Source organism: Lolium rigidum, chromosome 2 (genome assembly GCF_022539505.1).
Source record: "Lolium rigidum isolate FL_2022 chromosome 2, APGP_CSIRO_Lrig_0.1, whole genome shotgun sequence".
Taxonomy (NCBI): Eukaryota; Viridiplantae; Streptophyta; class Magnoliopsida; order Poales; family Poaceae; genus Lolium; species Lolium rigidum.
Window position 1 is genome coordinate 252,356,647 of NC_061509.1, and position 19,888 is coordinate 252,376,534.

Here is a 19,888-nt window from a genome sequence, read left to right on the forward strand (position 1 = left end):
TATAAAAGAAGGTCAAAACTATAAAAGTTCAGATCCAAAAAAAATCTTTTAACAATTTGTTCTTCTGGAAAAATAATTTCTAAAAAAAGCTGAAATAGAAAAGAAAAAGGAAATGAAAAAGAAAAAAACTTATTATTTAGACTGCATCTTGTCTATGGAATCAAAAATCTGTTTGATCCACGGGCTCATGTGCACTTCTATAATCTTCCTAAGGTCTTCTATCAGTCCCCACAAGTCTGTATAATCGACCTATGGTTGAATCCATCACATAGAGTAAATCACACCATGCACTTTTGGGGTCCCATGGTGCAGTCTTAGGCCTTCGACGACGGGACGATTCCGGTCGCATTTGGAATCTGATTTTGATCATATATGAAAGGTCATCGCCAGCAGAAAATTTCCTACAACTTTCATGTTACAAAATTTTCTATACGACAACATGTAGATACAATAAAATCCTGTAGGACCATGAGCGTAGGGGGAAAAGGTTTTAGATGCAAGCGTTGCGCCCCTCGTGGCCGAGCAGTGTATCAGAGCTTCAACTTCTAGTTGAAGGCCCAAATTGTTGCATATGTCATACAAAGGAGGATGTAGATTGGATCTATGTCCCTGTATTGGTGTTTTTTTTTCATTTAGATCGTTTTGGAAAATGAATTGAATAAGAATTTAAATTGTTATTGAAATGCGAAGAGTTCCTTAATTTGCATTTTCAGGCATGACTGAATACTGCCTTAAGAAATTACATCTTCACACGTTCTAAAAAGCAAACGCTAGGCTACAGTCGGCTGTAAAAAAAAAGCAAACCATCTGCCGCCTTGGGAGCCATCAGAGATGCATTTGAGTAAAAAAATATCAAAGACAAAAACCTTCCAAGATCCACGAAAGACGTTTGCTTGTGGTGTGAAAGAAACGCAGTAAAATAGTAAAACAGAACTCAAGGGAAAAAACTTTCAAGGTCCACCAAATGAAAAGCGGGTCGCACTATCAGAATCACAATCTTGTTTCTCGTAGAAAAAAACAAGGGTTTCTTGCGCCCATATTTCTGACTGCATGCAGAGAGACAGAGGCGGCCGTTCCAGCCTAGCCAGCCACGTACGTACTCAGCCGGAAAAGAAAGAAGCGCACCAGCCGAAGAAGCTTCCATGGACCATGTCAGGGCGGCGAGGCCGGTGATCTTGCAAGCAAAGCGTGCCCGGCTCGACCGAAAGCCATCCATGATCCATCCATCCATGATCCATCCATCCATGTCCTCCGTACCACGACGGGGGAAAGGCACGCGGCGCGAGGCTTTTCCAGACGCGTCCGGCTTTCCTTTTCCGAGGGATTTGGGAGGCGATTCGCCGATCTCGGGCACCGCCGCCCAGCCCACTGGAGCCCTTTGTGCTTTGTTTGGCGGCCCCAACTTGCACTGTGTTTGGCATATCATCATCTATTCATCTCGGCCACGGGTCGCCTCCACCGGCGGTCAACCGGCCGGCGAGCATGCGGAGTCCTGTCTGTATCTATATCGATCTTCTTTTGCTCGATGGGCATCTCATCCTGCCTCATGTCCGGGACCAGTGAACAGCGACGGCCACCAACGGCGAGCCGATCGCCCAAGCTTTTGGAAGGAATATAAGTAAAATGATTATGATTATGTGCTCCCAACAATGGTGGCTTGTTCTCGAACAGTATGGATTGTGGCAGGCTTCCCCGTGGCTCCGTCGCTCTCATTAGCCAAAGCGGGCGGGATTGCACCGCGCTAGCTACGATCTATCTATTCCGCTATCATCACGGACAATAATCATTCTCGGCCACGCAGCGTCTTTCTCCCAGAGAAACTGCTAATAAGTCTTGGGTTCCTTCAGAACACGATAATTCGATGCAGGAATTCAATCTGCACTATATAAGGCCACGAGTCGTCTACGTCTAGCACGGTGACATGGAACGACCGAGACATGTCGTCGCCTTGCCGCAGGTTCAGACATTCAGTGCATGGCCCCGGATCGACACACCAGTTGATGGAGAATGATGGGATGGGTGCCCTGCTCCGCCGGGCAGCAGAGATTCTGTGGTGGCATTCTTTCGCTTGCAAGCTACTAGCAGCAGGTAGCACGTACTCGCCATGACGCGACCGACGCCGGCCCAACGCGCGCGCTCGCTTGTTCTAGAGTCTAGATTTCGCTGACGCCCTGAATTTAACTACCGCTTGTGTTTTCTACTGGCCTTGAAGATTGCATGGAACACGATCGAATCGTTGCACTCATCTACGGGACTTGCATCTTATCTAGTCATTTGTTAAGTTAAACACGCTAGTTCACTTATTTGCTGCTCACATGAAGTTGACTCCATCGTGCCGTTTCTTGCATGACAGTATTTGGATAGTTGGGCTTGGAAAGAGAATGGTGAATCGATACTAATTTATTTTTGACAAAAGGAATATACTAGTATCCTTGAGGTACCAAATACATTCAGCTCCTACATCAAACACCAAAAAAAAAAGAGCCCCCCAGGCCCCCATAGTGATCAGTTCCTTGCAGCTGCAGCGCAAACCACCGCCAAAGTCAACCACCGGACTTCAGTTCCTTGCAGGTGCAGCGCAAACCACCGCCAAAGACAACAACCGGAGTTCACATTCTCCAAAAACGACGCTTCTAAAAAAGGGAACAATGCATAAACATCATTGTCGCCTGATCAAAGATCTTCGATTTTAACTTTGAAGAAAGTTCACGTAGTGAAAAAAATAGTTTCAACAAGGTTATTGTTAGCGCCCATTTGGATCAGCCTAGCGCTCAACCAACATTATAGACGTTTATGCACCCACGACCCAACATTTAGCTGAGAGCCCACTCCATCCCAAAAGCTCGGACTGAAGGGAGGAGGGAATCTCTTCCTTATAAGCTCGTCATGGCCTCCTCTCGTAAGCAAGGTGGGAGTAAATCCGTGCAGCCTTTATCGATCAACATCAGCTTAAAAATCAATGCCAGGTACAACTAATTAAGATTAAAGCTTGGATATTCACCGTGGAATGGAGGAAGATAGCCACATAGCCTATGCCAGGACAAAAACCTATGTAGCAAAGTTTTTATGGCTTACAAGCTAGACCAGCACCACCTTTAAGTGAAAGTACAATTAGTGCTAGTCAGCTGGCTACAAGTACTAAAATAATATATTTGTGTCTAGTTGGAGGAGAGAGAGAAGAGAGAGAATGTAAGTGGGCTCTTATGCAAGAGCTAGCTTTAGCACATGCTCCTAGGCAAGTTATGTGAATGAAAGGTGTGTCATCTATTGAGAAAGTAGTACTTATAGCCAACTATTGTACTTGTTGGCTACATGTTAGCCATAGATGACATGGCATCTTGCTTATAGCCAACAACCGGCTATACGAGCAAGTACAATAAGTCCTAGTCAGCTGGCTATAAGGATTAAAATAATATATTGTTGCTTAGTTGGAGGAGAGAGGAGAGGAGAGAAGAGGAGTGGTCTCTTATGCAAGAGCCAGCTCTAGCACGTGCTCCTAGGCACTATGTGAGAGTGAATGGTGGGTCATGCACTAATAAAGTGGTACAATTTTATAGCTCACTATTGTATATGTTGGCTCTAAGATAACTATAGATGACATGGTACTTGACTTATAGCCAACAGTTGGCTCTACTGTTGAACTTGTTCTACTATTGGAATTGCTCTAATGGCCCCTCAAACCGCAGCCACCATGATGTTCTCGGCCATAGTGCTAATTAACTACTTGATCCTACTGTGATGTCGCTTGCCACTTGTTACGTGGTTGTCCAGGTCTAGCTCGACCACTTTTCATCCGGCGAGAGAAGGTGGTGCCGGCCGGTCACTTAGTAAACAATCTGAAAGTTATCTCATAGACGCGCGCGAACCAATTTAGTAAGCACGGAGTACTTAGTAAAGCAAAGACAGTGGAGAAGGACGTATGTACATGCCGTACGAACTTTGCTTGGGTAGGTGCAGCTGGTGACCGTTCCACAGTTAGGATTGTGCAGGTTCTAGAAGGTTTAGTTAGGTTGTTAGTCTAGATAAGATAATTACACGAGTTGTTAGTATCTAGAGTTTCTTACTTGTAAATCTTTTGTAAACCCTAAGGCCACCGGCCTCCTATATATACATCAAACGATCGACCCTTTGAGGTCATCGCTTTCCCTCATCTCCTCTCTTCATCTAGATTATTTCACATGGTATAGCCCCATAGCCTATTTTAGGTCTGTTTGTGTCATGCTGTTAGACATGACCTCAGAGCCTAAGGCAGGCGGGGATTGTAGCACGCCGATCTACTTGGCCCTGCCCCACATAGATCATTCTCGGCCACGCAGAGCACCTATCTCCTAGAGCAACCGCTGGTGGGAGCTAGCGCTGTAATTTTGATTGTTTTGGAACCGCCACAGGTTTCAAAATGAGTTAAGTCCATTTTAAACCTTGTACTTGTAGGCCATAGCTAAATCCAGGGCCGGCTCTGGCCCAGAGCAAGAGGTGCGACGGCCCGGGGCCCAGGCAATATAAGGGCCCATATCTGCTACGTACTATGTATAGGGAATAGTAGAAGGAAAAAAAGGAAAGGCCATTTGTTTTATGCGCACAGCTAGGCCCAGGTAAAAATATCTTCCCCTTGATCGCACGAATCGACGTTTCCCTTCTCTCGATCCAATCACGCACGGAGGTCCTCGTCTGCCGGCTCGCATCCTTATAATTCCTAATCTCTATTTCGCTAATCACATAGTCAAAATTAGTCTAAGATGGAGGCACGGGAGTACAGGATTGGGCAGAGATCAAGATCAGGATCAACATGTAAAATCTGGAAGGTAAACTCAACAAGGCGATGCTGGCCTACTCAATTTTTTGGTGCTAATTTTTTTTATAAATCTGTGAATGATTGTTCTTTCTTAGTTTCTTTTTAAAACAATGGCAGGCTGCAGATGCCTCCGTTTAGTTTCTACGTTTTTGTGGTGGAGACAGACTTGCTAAGTCAAAAAATGCACCGAATTCTCGTTTCTCACGATTACTTAGGCTTTGGAGGTTTGTTCACATGCCATTTCTCTTTTTCATTCACTGTAGCTTCTATGGTACATGGTTCGGAACAAAAATAAGAAATTTTATCATATTTGTGTTGCTACTGAAAAATATCGGTGTTAATTAATTCACAAAAAAATATCCATGCATACATGCTACCGTTTTTTTAGTTGGGCCCATTAATCGAGTTTGCCCTGGGGCCTTTGAAATCATAGAGCCGGCCCTGGCTAAATCAAACCCCAAACTTACAATCCCTGAAGTTAGCACACTCAACTTAGCAATCCCAGTCTAATTCCAACCTTTGGTCCATTCCAAACATAGATTGCCTATGGGAAAAAAACTGCTGCTGGGATCGGTTAGTTTGAGGCTTTGGTTGGTTCTCCTTCGTCGTGAGTCCTGTAGCAAGCAAGTGTGAACACACATTGTTCCGTTGATCCCAAGGGCGTGATGGTCCGACCTGTCAGCCACGTCCTTGGATCAAGATCGACGTACGGCACGGTGACATGGAACGACCGAGACATGAATGTCAATCGCTTGTCGCAGGTTGAGTACATGGCCGGATGAACACGGTTTGTCCAATCAGTTAATCGAGAAAGATGGGACGGGAGCCGTGCCCCAGCGGGCAGAGCACAAACCTGTGGCGTTCTTTCGCTTGCTTGCAAGCTAGTAGGATCAGCTAGCAGTTACACGTACTCACCGTGAGGCGATCGATGCCCCACGCACGCGCGCGCTCGCTCGTTAGCTCGAGATTTCGCTGACGCCCTCAATTTAACTGCAACTTGTAGTGTTTCTACTGGCTTCACTTGCACCTTATCTGCCATTGTCAAGTTATACACGCAGGCAAGTTCATCGATTGGCTGCAGAGCAAGTGAGCCGATCGTGGTGTACATGCCGGTGTGCTTGGACTGCTTGAATTTGAAAAAGAAGTGAGTGAATTTCACTTTGTACCCTCTAGTTATGTATTTGTGACACTAATTACCCTACCTAGTGAAAATTCATGTCGACTACCCATTTTAAAAGCTTTGGAGCTTGTTTTCTGATGTGTGTCCATTCGGCAAGGTGTCACGTGATGATCGGGCCGCAAAAATATCAAGATGATGATGATGAATGAAGCATATGGATTAAAGAAGTTTAGACATAATTGTCCATGAGACCATCGATATTTACATATTTTGTTCCTCCACATCGACCTATCATGCCTATCGTATCTAGCAATAAGAAGCAAGATGATAAATTGAGACTAAACCATGTTTAAAGTCATCTAAATGGAATATTTGGGTAGAAGTACAACTTAATAGAATAATATGTGTCACAAATGCATAACTATAAAGTAAAAAACTGAACTTCATATATATAACTGAGTAGCCAATTACTTGCTCGTACTATGACGTCGTTTGCCACTTGCTATGTGGCTGTCCAGCTCGAACGACCACTTTTTATACGGCGAGAGAGCGAAACAAGCAGCAAAGCGTGCAGGTTGTGGTGCCGGCCGGTCACTTGATAAACAAACTCAAAAGTTATCTCACCGGCACGCGCTAAAGAAAGGCATGGATAAAGCAAAGGAAGCCAGTGGAGAAGTACGTACGTGCCGTACAGACTTAGTTTCCATAGCTAGCTGGTCACCAAGGACCGGCCGACATCTATGGTGGATCGATCACCGGGGGAGCTCGATCAGCGACGCGCCCACACGCACATAAGATGGACCTACTTTGGCGGTACTAAGTGGTCGTGCCCCACTGTCACTCTCCGATCGACGCCGGCACAGCGGCGGTGGCACTGGTCGGAGCGCGCACCGCTGGCGAGCGTCTCCGCCACCCAAACCGTCCGAGAAGGAAGCAAAGCGCGTCCGCACATCATGTGCCAATGCCAGTGCCCCAGCTAGCTGCATGCCGCCTTTGCGTCGCGCGCGCTGGTGGTGGAATCATGTTCGCACCCAAAGCAATGCGGGTCGGCCAGTGGGGGGAATCACGCCGTCGGATGATCTGACCGGTGCCATGCCATGCGAGTAGTGCGGCTGCCCTGCCCTGGCCCTAGCTTTGCCGTGTGGCCGTGGCCATGCTGGATGAATGGTTTGGCCGTTCCAGCACACAACGGCCGGATTTCTAGAAATATGCAGCGGCATCCGGGTCCAACGGGAATCCGGGTTACTGTGCAGGCCAAAAATTCATATTTCCAGACACAAAAAAATTAATTTTTTTCCGTAATGGTCGAGTAACTGCGTAACTTAGTGGTAGAGTAAGTTTAATCGTGTTCCGCGGTGTCCGGGTTCCGAAAATGGGCGTTACCGGGTTTCCTTGTCTTTGATCCCTTCGGGCTTCAGGTAACGATGCAATGCGTTGTGCCCCTTCTGCTCCACTTAGTAGTTAAATCGGTCAAATTAGTTACTCATATAACATGATTACGTATACACTAAAAAAATGATTACGTATAATAAGATTCTACCCAGGACAAATATAAATGTCACCTTGACCAGTAAATACGTATTATGCTGTTGTTTATTAGGAAATAATTAAGATTTAGGCGAAATACAGTTCTATCAACTATGATGCATTGACGTACAACTATGAATGTCTAGCATTTAGGTACATCGAATAAGACTTACACTGTGTGTTGACTTTGGATGCAATCAATTAGACCTAGAATTGTGGAATTGGATTTTGGGCCTCTAATTCAACCGTTTGACTGGAAACCGGAAGCAATTCCAGCCCGCACCCACCGGAAGTCATTTTCTTCTGTGTCCAATTCGGAAGTCACAGCCTCTGAATTTTTCTGGATTTGCCCACCGAAACGGTACGAGCCTTCTTACTGGACGAAACGAGTGTGTGCTAGATGAACTGGCGAGCAACATCCTCGTACCTAGTAAGTCGATAGCCGCCGGCGCCGCGCCATGTCCTCCCCGCCCCCCTGGACGGCGTTCTCCTGGCCACCCTCCGCTCGCCCGGCCATGACCACCCTCTTCCCGGATGCAGTGACGACGTCCTCCCTGGTCTGATTTATATCTTAGATTTGGAATTTATATCTTAGATTTGGAATTTCCAGTCCAATTCAAGTATAGGCCCAATTTACCGCATCCAAACACATCGTTATAATTATGATATATTTTGGTAAAAGTATGATGTTATATTGGGTATGATCTATTCAGTGATAGAAAATACTTTTTTTAGTATATAACATAAAGTATGAGGAAAGAAGAATCTTTCACATTTTCGCTACCACTGCTCGTCGTGGATGATCTCTGCGGCCCATCGCCTAGACTGCCGCATCCCGATATTGTTGCTGCTTTTCACGAGGCGACACGGTGGCATCCCATGGGCATGCTGCATGGGTGGCGTTGGGCACCAATCGACGACAAAACCTTGGGGGGAATGGCGCTCTAGGGATAGGCGTTCCTGGATATGGCCGTGGATAGGCGTCGCGGGGGTTGTCGCTCGACATAATACAAGAATAGGAAGAAGACAAAGTGATGGTTAGGCTTTGCCTCGCATCCATTTGTTGTGATAGGGCACCAGGTTGGTGCCCCAAATTTCGAGCACATGAGGCAAAATTTTATGGCACACTACAGAAATTTGGGGCTTTTTTTATGGACATTCGTTGAACCTTTTTTTTATCGGTCTTCTATATGCACTAAAAGTTAATTATTTATTTTTTGCATTATGTGGTTGGAGATATGCTCTTGACGCTGTGAACACAAGTTGTGCATAATTTTTCATGCAAGTTAAACTGTGTAAACTTTGACTAAGAATATAGATAATAATACAAATATCTACCATGTCAAATGCATATAATGTGAAAATATATTTCATAACAATTCTATAAACATTACTATTTTGTTGTATATGTTTGTATTTTTATCAATATACGTGATTAAATTTTACGAAGTTTGACTTTAACCAAAACTTATATGTAACATATTTTGGGCAGGAGGGAGTACTAATCATTTCCCACCAAATATGCGTACCCTGTTAGTGCAACTGAGATTGCGATGTGTCTGTGGTGGTTTATCCTTAGATGATCGATGTTTTTTTTTTTGCGAAAATTCCACCGATCTATTAATAATCATCAATAGCAGTACAAACTGACCCAAAAGTAATAAAAATTACAAGTAGGTCTTTCGACCACCTAGCGACGACTACAAACAGCGACGCGAGCCGAAGGCGCGCCGATGTCCTCGCCCCTCCATCACCGGATCCGGGCAAAGCTTGTCGTAGTAGAGCTTGTTGTAGTAGACAAACGGGAAGTCGTCGTGCTAAGATCCCAAAGGACCGGCGCACCGGAAGCGAGCAACCGCCGCCCAAGATGACAACTTTAGATCGGAAGAGGCCGACCTGAAACCACACCAACGAACACGAAAACCGATCGGATCCCGCGAGATCCGCCGGGCACATGACTCCACGCGCCCTCTGCCGATGCTAGACGCACCACCGGAGCGAGGATAGAGCGGGGAGGACCTTATTCCGACATCAAGATGGAGCCGCCGCCTCACCATCCCGAAGAAGACACTGAAAATAACCTAACAAAGAACGAAAACCCTCCCGCCGGCGAGAGGCCGTGGTCCGCCACACCTCCAAGGCCCTACGGCCACCGGAGGCGGAGCGGACCAGCAGCGTCGCCGGCGAGGGGACGGAACCCTAGATGGGTTTTTTGAGCCGCCTTGCGATCGCTTCTCGTGGAAGTCCCGAACGTAGTTAAGTAATTGGAAGGGATCAACTTCAACCGTTTTTATCCTCTTGATGAGTGCGTGAGAATATTATTTTTATCTATCAAAAGTAAGTGCATTTGTACCAAAGTAAGTTCGTTGTTGAAGATATTATAAAGAATTTTGCAGCAAGAGTAACTTGCAGAACTGCAACATCAAGTTTCAGGAGTACCACAATCAGAGTTAACCGTGGTGGTTTACAGTAGGAAAGATCGACAGAATAATTTTTTTACTAGCTTATTTTGTAAGCCGGGAAGTTCATGGAATACATGTAGATAAGAAGCTAAGCAAGCTTCAACCCAAAATGACAACCTACTCATCATGTTCATGATGACACTATGGCCATGAGAAAAAGACAACCATGCATGAACACCACACGTAACATGCTACTCCAAAATTCTTAACTAGAAGAGTATTAGAGTACTAGATATTCTATGGCGCCCCACCAAAATTTGAATACCTTCCAAAATCTATTGCCCCTTGGTAATCAACCATTAATTTTAATCATTGATGGCTGCTATATCTGGGCATGGGCAGCCTGCCCGAGACGTCCCGTCCAGGCCCGACCTGAAAACCTCGAGCTGAAATCTAAACCCAACAGCCACACATGCTTGGGCTTCAGGGTCTGTTGGGTTTTAAATTATTTGAAAATTGTACTTCAGTGTTTTAGAAAATAATAATTTGTTTCTATGAATAAATGCACATGTCGTAAATACTTATGCGAAGTTTTGGCAGAAATTGCGTTGTATTCTTAAATATAGAAAAAAATATGAATGTATATAGGGATGGAAAACTCATATTTTTGTCAGAAATTTGTCTTTTTTATAGCTCAAAATTCAACATTTTCCCATGAAATTTCTACCATACCTTCAAAATGCGTATATTTATGTGTGTATTTAACTTCAGATTTTTCGAGGCCCAACAATATGCATTTGAATTATTTTATAAAACTAGGAGCATTGGTTCTCATGTGTTAAAAGGCACTTTTCGGAGGAGGCCCATGTTATACACTCATTTTGGGGAAAAAAGGTTCCTAACCTTCTCAAAATGAATAGGCCCTCTGCCCTTGTTGTGTTCAGAAAAAAAAAACCATAGGGAGGATTACCCCAATAGGAACAAGCCAAAACATGCTAGCAAAAGAAAGTAACAAGTCAAAACAATCAGATGTTGAACTAGCTAGCCCGACCAATTAATTGAGCCATCAGCATCGAATCCATCCGCGCTTAATTCTCCCCGCTACCGTGCTCTCGTGGGGTAGCCCATACAGCAACATTTCAATCCCCTGGATGAACTCTCCATCACAATGCCTCGCACCCTCCTCCATGCCCATCCGTCCGTACTCATACCCCTCATCGCGCGCGACTGAGGCCTGACGCACACGCGACGACCAATCGCTGGTGGCGGGTACGGCCAGAACGGTGACACCGTAACCCGATTATTCCCACAGGCCGACGTGTCCGCGAAGGACAAAGAGGGGAAGCCGGAAGGACAAGGCGATGCTAGGTTCCGTAGCATAGGACGTACGAACATCGGCACACCAGTGCGTTGCGCACTGGCGGCTCCAAATCTCTCCATTGGCATAGGGCAAGTCCTATAAAAACCACCGCAGCTGCCGCGAACCTCATCGCACCACACACCTCTCGATTGCCTCCACTCACACACACACCACCTAGCAAGCTCTGTGGCACCGGGCGAGCGCAGCAGCAAGCGACGGCGAGAGCTCGGCTGCAGCTGGACCGCCGGCGATGCAGGGCGAGGACAAGAAAGGGAAGGTGAAGAAAGGGTGGCTGGCGGTGATGGTCGACGAGGACCAGCGGCGGTTCGTCATCCCCATCGCCTACCTCTACCACCCGCAGTTCCGCCGGCTGCTGGAGGCTGCCAAGGACGCGTACGGCTACCACTACTCGTCGGGTCCCCTGCGCCTGCCCTGCTCCGTCGACGAGTTCCTCCGCCTGCGCGCGCTCGTCGAGCGGGACACCTCGTCGGCGCACTCGTCCTCGTCGTCCCACCGCGTGCACTTGGCCCCGTGCACCCGCGCCAAGGTCACGTCGTGATCGACGATGATCGGCTGTGACTCTGTGAGCATGGCGACCGCGAGCGCCAGAGCGCGCGCGCGCCGGAGGAGTACGCCCATCTGCCGGAGACGATACGGATACGCTCGTATGTGTGTACACACATAGGTAGAGAAGAGTAGGTGATTAGTCTGGGATACTGCTTATGATTTTGGTTTTGGCCTTCTGTTCCTTCTGAATTTTGCACATGCATGTATACTAGATTGATTGACACACATACCGATGTATAATTAACAGTTGGATTCAGTCGCCGTAGCCGTGCTTACATACAGAGAGAGATGATTTTTTGCTTAATTTCCCTCTCTTTTGGAAACATCACTACAAAATTTATCAAGATCGAGCTTCAAATGAAATATCAAACAGGCCATGAAACAAGATCAGGGTTGGCAGGTAGGCCTCAAATTGAATGTAGGCGTACGCTACGTACAGAACTACAGTGTATCGATTAGTTTCCCTTTGCGCTACCCCATGTACATCGAGTTGCAGCAGGACAGCACCATCTATGTTCCAACTAATCATGGAGGATGGGGTCCTTGGGGAATTTCCGATGCCGCGTTTCTTTCTGCTGGTAGATTCATGTCGTGTCCTTCAGCGTGGGTTCAGCAACCAGCACTGGGTCCGAGAGGACGATGGAGCAAGAGGGAGACAGGCAGCACTGGTCTGAGCCCTCAATCCCCTCATCCTCATCACATCGATCTTCCATATCTTCCCCTTCTCTTGCTTTGTTGATTCTTCGAACCCCTCGACTTCACTTTCTTGAAAAGGCAGGACAGGCGGAGACATGATATACACGCACATCACACCTCGCACCCCCACCATATTAGATGAGTACAGTTTGAGTGGTATATGGCTTTTCAGATTACAGATCATCAGTTTACCAAACTCTTCTTTAACCATGCGCGCACAATGAGATAACATACGTATCTTAATGGGCAGGACTAGAATTCAGTTGACTGACGAAGAAATACACTCCGGTCGATATTTCCACGAAATTCTCCAAAAATTCAGTAGGTACCAAAAATGTTATCATTTCGTATCTCAAATTTTTGGATTAGATATAGAATTTTCTTAGATTTATAAATATCATGTCAATAAATTTTGTTATAAATTTCTTTTGTGTATTCAAAAAATCAGAATGTTTGGCGACTGTTCAAAATATTGTTGGTACAAAAATTCCAAACCCTACGCAGAAATAGTTACTGTTTCTTTAGCAAAATTAAATTCAAATAGTCCTTCTCCATCGCCAAGAGGAGGTGTACGTGAAGCCATATGTTTGTTGCTAAGTACAACTTAAAGGATACAAGTCCTTGTAAAAGCTTAAAAAAAAAGTCCTTGCAAAAAAAGATAAATATAATGGATACAAGTCATTCACCATTTAGTACTGATATGTCACAGAGCAATCACGCATGACAATTAGATGCATAACCATATTGTTGTTTGACCCGGGACTCAAAACTTCAAAGGAATTTTGTTAGGTGGTCAATTATTTTGCCTCAAATTTTGCGCTATGTCCAAAACGAATACAATAAAATTCAAATTTGAAAAAAATCGTTCACAAGTGAAAGTATTGTAGTTTTTTTTTTGAAATTTTGTATGTTAATTTTGGTGAGATCTGATGTAATTTTGCTATCCAAATTTTAATCCCCGAATTGAAATAAAATGAGTGCTTTATAAAATTGTGTAAAGTGCATTTTATGGCATGAATAGTATAATGCCAATATTTAGCTTCATTAGAAATAGTTACGAGCTTCTGTTTATTAATTCAGTAACCCTGCCCAGGAATTAGGAGAACACCAATTAAACTATGTTTACCAAGTCACACGCAGACGTGGGACGCAATTGCCAACTTTTCCGTACGTATCAACAAGACAGACAACGTATATAACTATTTCTTTAACTGATCACACTGTCAACTATTACAAAAAGCCGTGTACGACGCTGCAAGTTGCATTCGTGTACGTAACTGAGCTGCTTTCGAGAGTAAACAAACTAACGATCCGATAGTATATACGAAAGCTATGATTTATATAATTTTCCGATCGAACTTCAAAGTGCCCCCAATTTAAAACGTCAACATAACATATTGGCGTAATAAAAAAGTTCTGAACAAACAAAGCTTTAGTATTTTTATTTAAGATTTTTGTATCAGTTAGTGCTCCTACTTAATGGATACAAGTCCTTGCAATCATGCATTGCAATTTTATCCCTAACCATAATGTTATATGGCATGGGGCATAAAATATCACGAAATTTTTGTTGGTGACGAACTACCTTTTGCCTCGAGATTCTTGGTTAGGTTTAAACTTATTCAAACCGAATAGAAATCTTGAAAAATTCCGTCAATGGAAATTGTTCTAGACAGTTTTTTTTTTGAAATTTGAATTTTTTTAGATATTGCTATGTATTGAGCAATACTTTTGGTATGAAAATTTGAAGATTTGACATGCAAGCTGATTTTATACAATTTAATTTTATTCTAAGCATAGTACACTGCTAATTGATATAGCGAGGTTAAGGAAAACTCATTAGCTTTTAAGTAATTTTTTGGCGAAACACAGTACACGGACAGACACTCACAAATACATATATACACTAACAACTATGAAAACATACACACACACTCCTTACCCCTATGAACATCTACAAGAGACCAAGTTCAAAAAACTGGCCTGACACATCTTTGAATGAACGAAGTCACGATGTACGTCTCGGTATCCTCCGGCTAAATATATTCAGCCTTGGTAGCTCTAGGTAGGAACGAGCAGCCATCGATGTATCTATATATAATTCACGCAGAGGACGCGATTGCCGACTTTCCCGTACGTATCAACAAGACGACGTCTTACTATTCCATAATATATAAGTGGTCGTCGCCCTGTAAAGGCCGTACCACTCCGCAAGTTGCAGCTAGGAGAGTAGCATGTCCATTTGTGTACGTAGTTGAGCGACTTTGGAGTAAACAAACTAAAAAGCCATGATTTATAATTTTCAGAACTTCAAAGTGAGTACAATTTGAAACGCCATGAGAATTGAGAAGACACGATTAGAGCAAAGTGAAACGTTGTGAACAAACAAAGCAATCGGGTGCATGAGGAAGTGGCCCGGAAAGCGATCGACGGAGGTGAGACCGTAGGCACAGGCTGCTGCAATGGTTGTTTAGTCGGAGTGGAGGTCGGAACTCCGGCGGCGTAGCAAGTCGCAATTGGACGGCTCGTCGTAGTCTCGGGACCGGAAGCGCGCACTTGCCAAGTTGCTAGCACCAACATGTACTGATGTACCAGAACTGAAGAATATTATGTACTACGACTGTACCAGTGAATCGACGGAAGCTTGATTGAATTGTCATCTGTCAGTGGAAGCTCGTAAAGCTGGGCTGTTCTTCGTGATCACACGGAAGATCGATCGAGATGGGAACCTACGTACGGCAAGAGCCGTAGTGCTGCAATCGCTGAACTGTTGATTGAGCTAGGCATGTCCTAGACATATAGACCACACCAAATGTGTTATGTACCTCCTGCCTGACGTAGTTGCCTGGAGTCGTCGTGTCAAGTGACTAGTTGCCTGACGTAGCCTACCGATGCACCAACAGTGACCCCCTTTGAAATTTGAGGTCTCCTGAATGAGCATTTCTGAAGCCTTTCTATGACGGGAGATTGGCTGGGAAATATGAGATCGATTGGTCAGGCGAGAGGATGAAGCAGCACACGAAACTGTAGTAGGAGTCCGGTGGAGGGCACACAAGTACGGTGTGGTACCCGTCAGGTTGAGTTGGGTAACATCGCAGGCAATCAAACAGGACAGGAGCCGGAAATGAATTTTGTGTCTCTCTTCGCGCCATGTAAATGTAAGGGCATCTCCACGACTCCACCAAAAGGTACCGCGGTTGGAGGGACGGTTGTAGGGTTGCAGGCGGCCCCCGCGCTTCCTGTCACGCAAAACAAAATTTATGGCAAAAAGACTTACGAAACCGGTAGGAATTCAAGTTGGCTTACCGAAAACCTATGTCCGCAAACCGCGCCGCTTGCCACCCTAGGCAGTTTAAAAATTATGATACGGAGTATTGATTTAAACTTTAGGATATTTAATGTGTTTGAAAGAATTGTAGCTAAACTGGACAATTCCTTTTGGGACGCTAGAAAAAGCTACCGTGGTTTGAGGGGCGGTTGCGTACATCCGTGACGCCCAAATACCTGAGCATTTCTCGGGCCGGCCAAAGCCCGACGCAAGAAATCTCGGCCCAGGCCTGGCCCGGCCCGACCATCGGGCCAGAAAAATAGGCCCAAGCCTGGCCCATCACACTAAAAGCCCGTCGGGCCTCGGGCCTCGGGCCTCGGGCCTCGGGCCTGGCCGCTTCACTAAATCGCACAAACTGACGGCTCATGCCCGGTCAATCCTAACCATCGGGCCAAAAATCAGGCCCAGGCCCGGCCCAGAGGCATGGTCGGGTCGGGCTTGGCCCGGGAATTTCGGGCCGGGCCGGGTCGACCGGGACGGGCTGCCCATGGCCAGGTATGCGCCCAACCACTACAGGAATGCCGCGATACACCGAGGGCCTTTTATACGTCGACGGCCAAAAGTTGGGGCCGTCGGCGTATGGCCTGGCTAGGCCAGCCTACCAGAAAGACTCTCGACGTAGCGTTACCGTCGGCGTATCGAGGTCTACGCCGAGGGCAGCCCTCGGCATACCTTTGGTCCTAGGCGTAGACACGGCTACACCGACGGCCACCCTCGACGTAGGCCATCCTTCAAATTTGTCTAATTTTGTAAAAATCATAACTAATTCATACGACGTCTAAAAAATGTGTATAAGATACCAAAATGTTCATAAAACATTCTCTATCCGTTTATGTCAAAATCATGCATATTTGAATCATGTAGCGTACCATGTTAACATAGTAACAATTCAAACACTTTCTTATGTTTCCTCAGGTTCCCGTCTTGGCCAGATGGAAATTTAAACGAAATCAGAAAATCCCATGAAATCGCATGGCGTTATTTTATGTGTCCTAGTAACCACCCTAAAATTTAGAATTGGGATACGAAAATTATTTTGGAAAACCCTTCACGAACAGGGGTATCAAGTCCGGAGTTCTATGGCTCTTAAGGGAAATGAGTAGAAAACGGCATGTGGTACCGCATAGTTTGTCGGAACGAGGCCATGTTTGGCACGTGTGTGGGCCCTGGTATGGGAAGCAAGGCTTCAGGCGCGGATTTCCAATACGACTCACGGGCGATGGTTTTTTCATTTTTGGGGTGCCAAAACGGGTTTTTTTGTGAAGCAGCTACATGGGGCGCATTTTAGTATTGCGGAAGACCTTCGTGTAGTGGTAGGAGACCGCCTCCGAAACACCTATCACATGCCATATGTGTGTGCTAGCTACCTGAGAATCCATGTGGCTTCCTGCGGTGTCCCGCCGAATCCGCTAGAAACTTTATGGATTTGAACTAGGGGTACACTTTCCATCGCGCAATAAACCGACAAAAATGTTTTTAGGTCTACGACACATCACTTTATGTGCTAAATGTTTTCCATTTAGCGGGATGGTGATCGAAAGGGTGCACCAGCGCTCCCGGTATGGCCATACCGCATCTCCATGGGGGGGGGGGGGGCGTTTTGGCAAGATGGCAATTTAAACGAAGTTAGAAAATCCTGCGGAGCTGCATGGTGTCATTTTATGTGTCCTAGTAACCACTCCAAAAGTCGGAATCGGGATGCGGCAATTATTTTAGGAAATCCTTTACAAATAGGGCAATCACGTCCGTACTTCTATGGCTTTTAGGGGAAATGAGTACGAAAGGGGCCGTGACACTACATAGTTTGTCGGAACGAGACCATATTTGGCACGTGCGTGGTCCCCGGGATGGGAAGGAAGGCCCTGGGAGCGGATTTCCAATCCGACCCATGGGCGATGGTTTTTCATTTTCGGGGTGCCAAAACAATTTTTTGTGAAGCAGCTACATGGGGCGCATTTTAGTATTGCGCGAGACCTCTGCATAGTGCTAGGACACCGCCTCCGCACCGTATATCACATGCCATATGTGCGCGGTAGATATCAGGGAATCCCTGCGGCTTCCTACGGTGTCCCGCCGAATCCGCAGGAAACTGATCGGATTTGAACTAGGGGTACACTTTCCCGTTGGTCAATAAATTCCAGGAAATATGTTTTTAGGCCTAAGACACATCACTTTAGGTGCTATTTTTTTCCATTTAGCGCGATGGTGAACGGGTGCACCAGCGCGCCCGGTACGGTCATACCGCATCTCCCGGGGGCTCGTTTTGGCCAGATGGCAATTTAAACGAAGTCATAAAATCCCACGGCTTCCTATGACATCATTTTATTTGTCCTAGTAACCACTTCAAAAGTCGGAATTGGGATATAACAAAAAAAATTGGGAAACCCTTCACAAATAGGGCTATCACATTCGGAGTTATATGGCTTTTAGGGAAAATGAGTAGGAAAAGCCTCGTGTCATCACATAGTTTATCGGAACGAGGCCATATTTGTCACGTGCGTGGTCCCTGGGATGGGAAGCCAGGCCCCTGTAGCGGATTTCCAATCCGACCCATGGGTGATGGTTTTTTCATTTTAGGGGTGCCAAAACGTTTTTTTGTGAAGCGGCTACATGGTGCGCATTCTAGTATTGCGCGAGACCTCTGCGTAGTTGTAGGACACCGCCTCCGCACCACATATCACATGCCATATGTGCGCGCTAGATCTCTGGGAATCCCTGCTACTTCCTGCGGTGTCCAGCCGAATCCGCTGGAAACTGACCAGATTTGCACTAGGGGTACACTTTACGTCACTCAATAAATTCCGGGAAAAATGTTTTTAGGTCTATAACACATCACTTTGTGTGCTAATTTTTGTCCGTTTAGCGTGTTGGCGAACGGTGCACCAGCGCGCCTGGTACGGACATTCCGCATCTGGGGGGGGGGGGGGGGGGGCGTTTTGGCCAGATGGCAAACTGGACGTCACATTTGGATTCCTCTAATTTTTAGGTTCAAAAGATGATATGGATGTTATATTTAGATTTCTGTCATTTTCCTGATCGATTTAGACATATTATTTGTGGCATTTCGATTTATTGATTTAAAGATATTAATTATTCCATATTAAATAGAAAAAAGATCAAAAAATAAAATCATTTTATTGTTATTTGAATTCAATATTATTATTACTTAAATTCATTGTTCTTTACTTAAGTAATTGTTTGGAATTCAAAAATAAAGAGGTGTGACATCAGGATCCAAGGGTTAATAGAGTTGATATATTATTATCGTTCATCCGAATGAAACCAAGAAGTTAAGCGTCCTGAGCCTGGAGTAGTGTGAGGATGGACGACCTACTGGGAAGTTTAACCATGATTGTAATTTTTGCCTAAGATTAAGTGTACTTAGAATTAAAAGTGTCTTGGGTGAAAGATAAACAAGTAAAAAAATGAAAAAATCGGTGTAAAACAAATTAAAATTTGAAAAAACTTAAAATTCTATGTCGAGGGTTTTGCCGCCGGCATAGCAAAAAAAGATTTTTTTTTGAATTTTTTTTTGAAAAGGGAAATTTGAATTTTTAGATTAGTATGCCGACGGTTTCGCCGTCGGTGTAGCATGCTACACCGAGGACCGGGCTACACCGACGACAATAGTGACTCCTCCGAGGGAGGTCGTCGCCGAGGAGCTATGTCGAGGGCTGCCCTCGGCGTAGCCTATGCCGACGGCCAAAACCGGCTACGCCGAGGGTTCCCGGTCGTCGGCATATCAGCCCGTTCCTGTAGTGAAAGTGGTATCCCAAAGTTTGCAGAAAAAACCATAAAATTTAATTGACATCGATGATAGTTACTCAAACTTTTAGTGTTTTTAGAAGTTTTGATTTTTTATAGCTTTATCGGCCTAAAATCTAGATCTATTAGGCGCAATTGTCCGGCCCATCGTCTCCATCGTCGGCGTCCTTGTACCAAAAATAGGACGAGAAGCCACTAAACTGCCTACTGACATCCTCGTCCGGCTCGACGACGACGCCACTACCCCCCTAACTTCAGGGCCGGCATGATAATACCGGACCTATTAAGTAGTCGTCGGTACTTCTGAGACAATTCAGGGTTTCCCGGTACG

General features: G+C 45.4%; 1 protein-coding gene across 1 annotated transcript; it reads left to right on the forward strand.

Annotated features, from left to right (window-relative positions):
- Nucleotides 1-11,348: 11,348 nt before the first annotated feature.
- Nucleotides 11,349-12,024, forward strand: LOC124688552 (auxin-induced protein 6B-like). Its single transcript, XM_047222216.1, has one exon. The coding sequence runs from the start codon at nt 11,452-11,454 to the stop codon at nt 11,758-11,760; it is 309 nt and encodes a 102-aa protein (XP_047078172.1). The 5' UTR covers nt 11,349-11,451; the 3' UTR covers nt 11,761-12,024.
- Nucleotides 12,025-19,888: the final 7,864 nt, after the last annotated feature.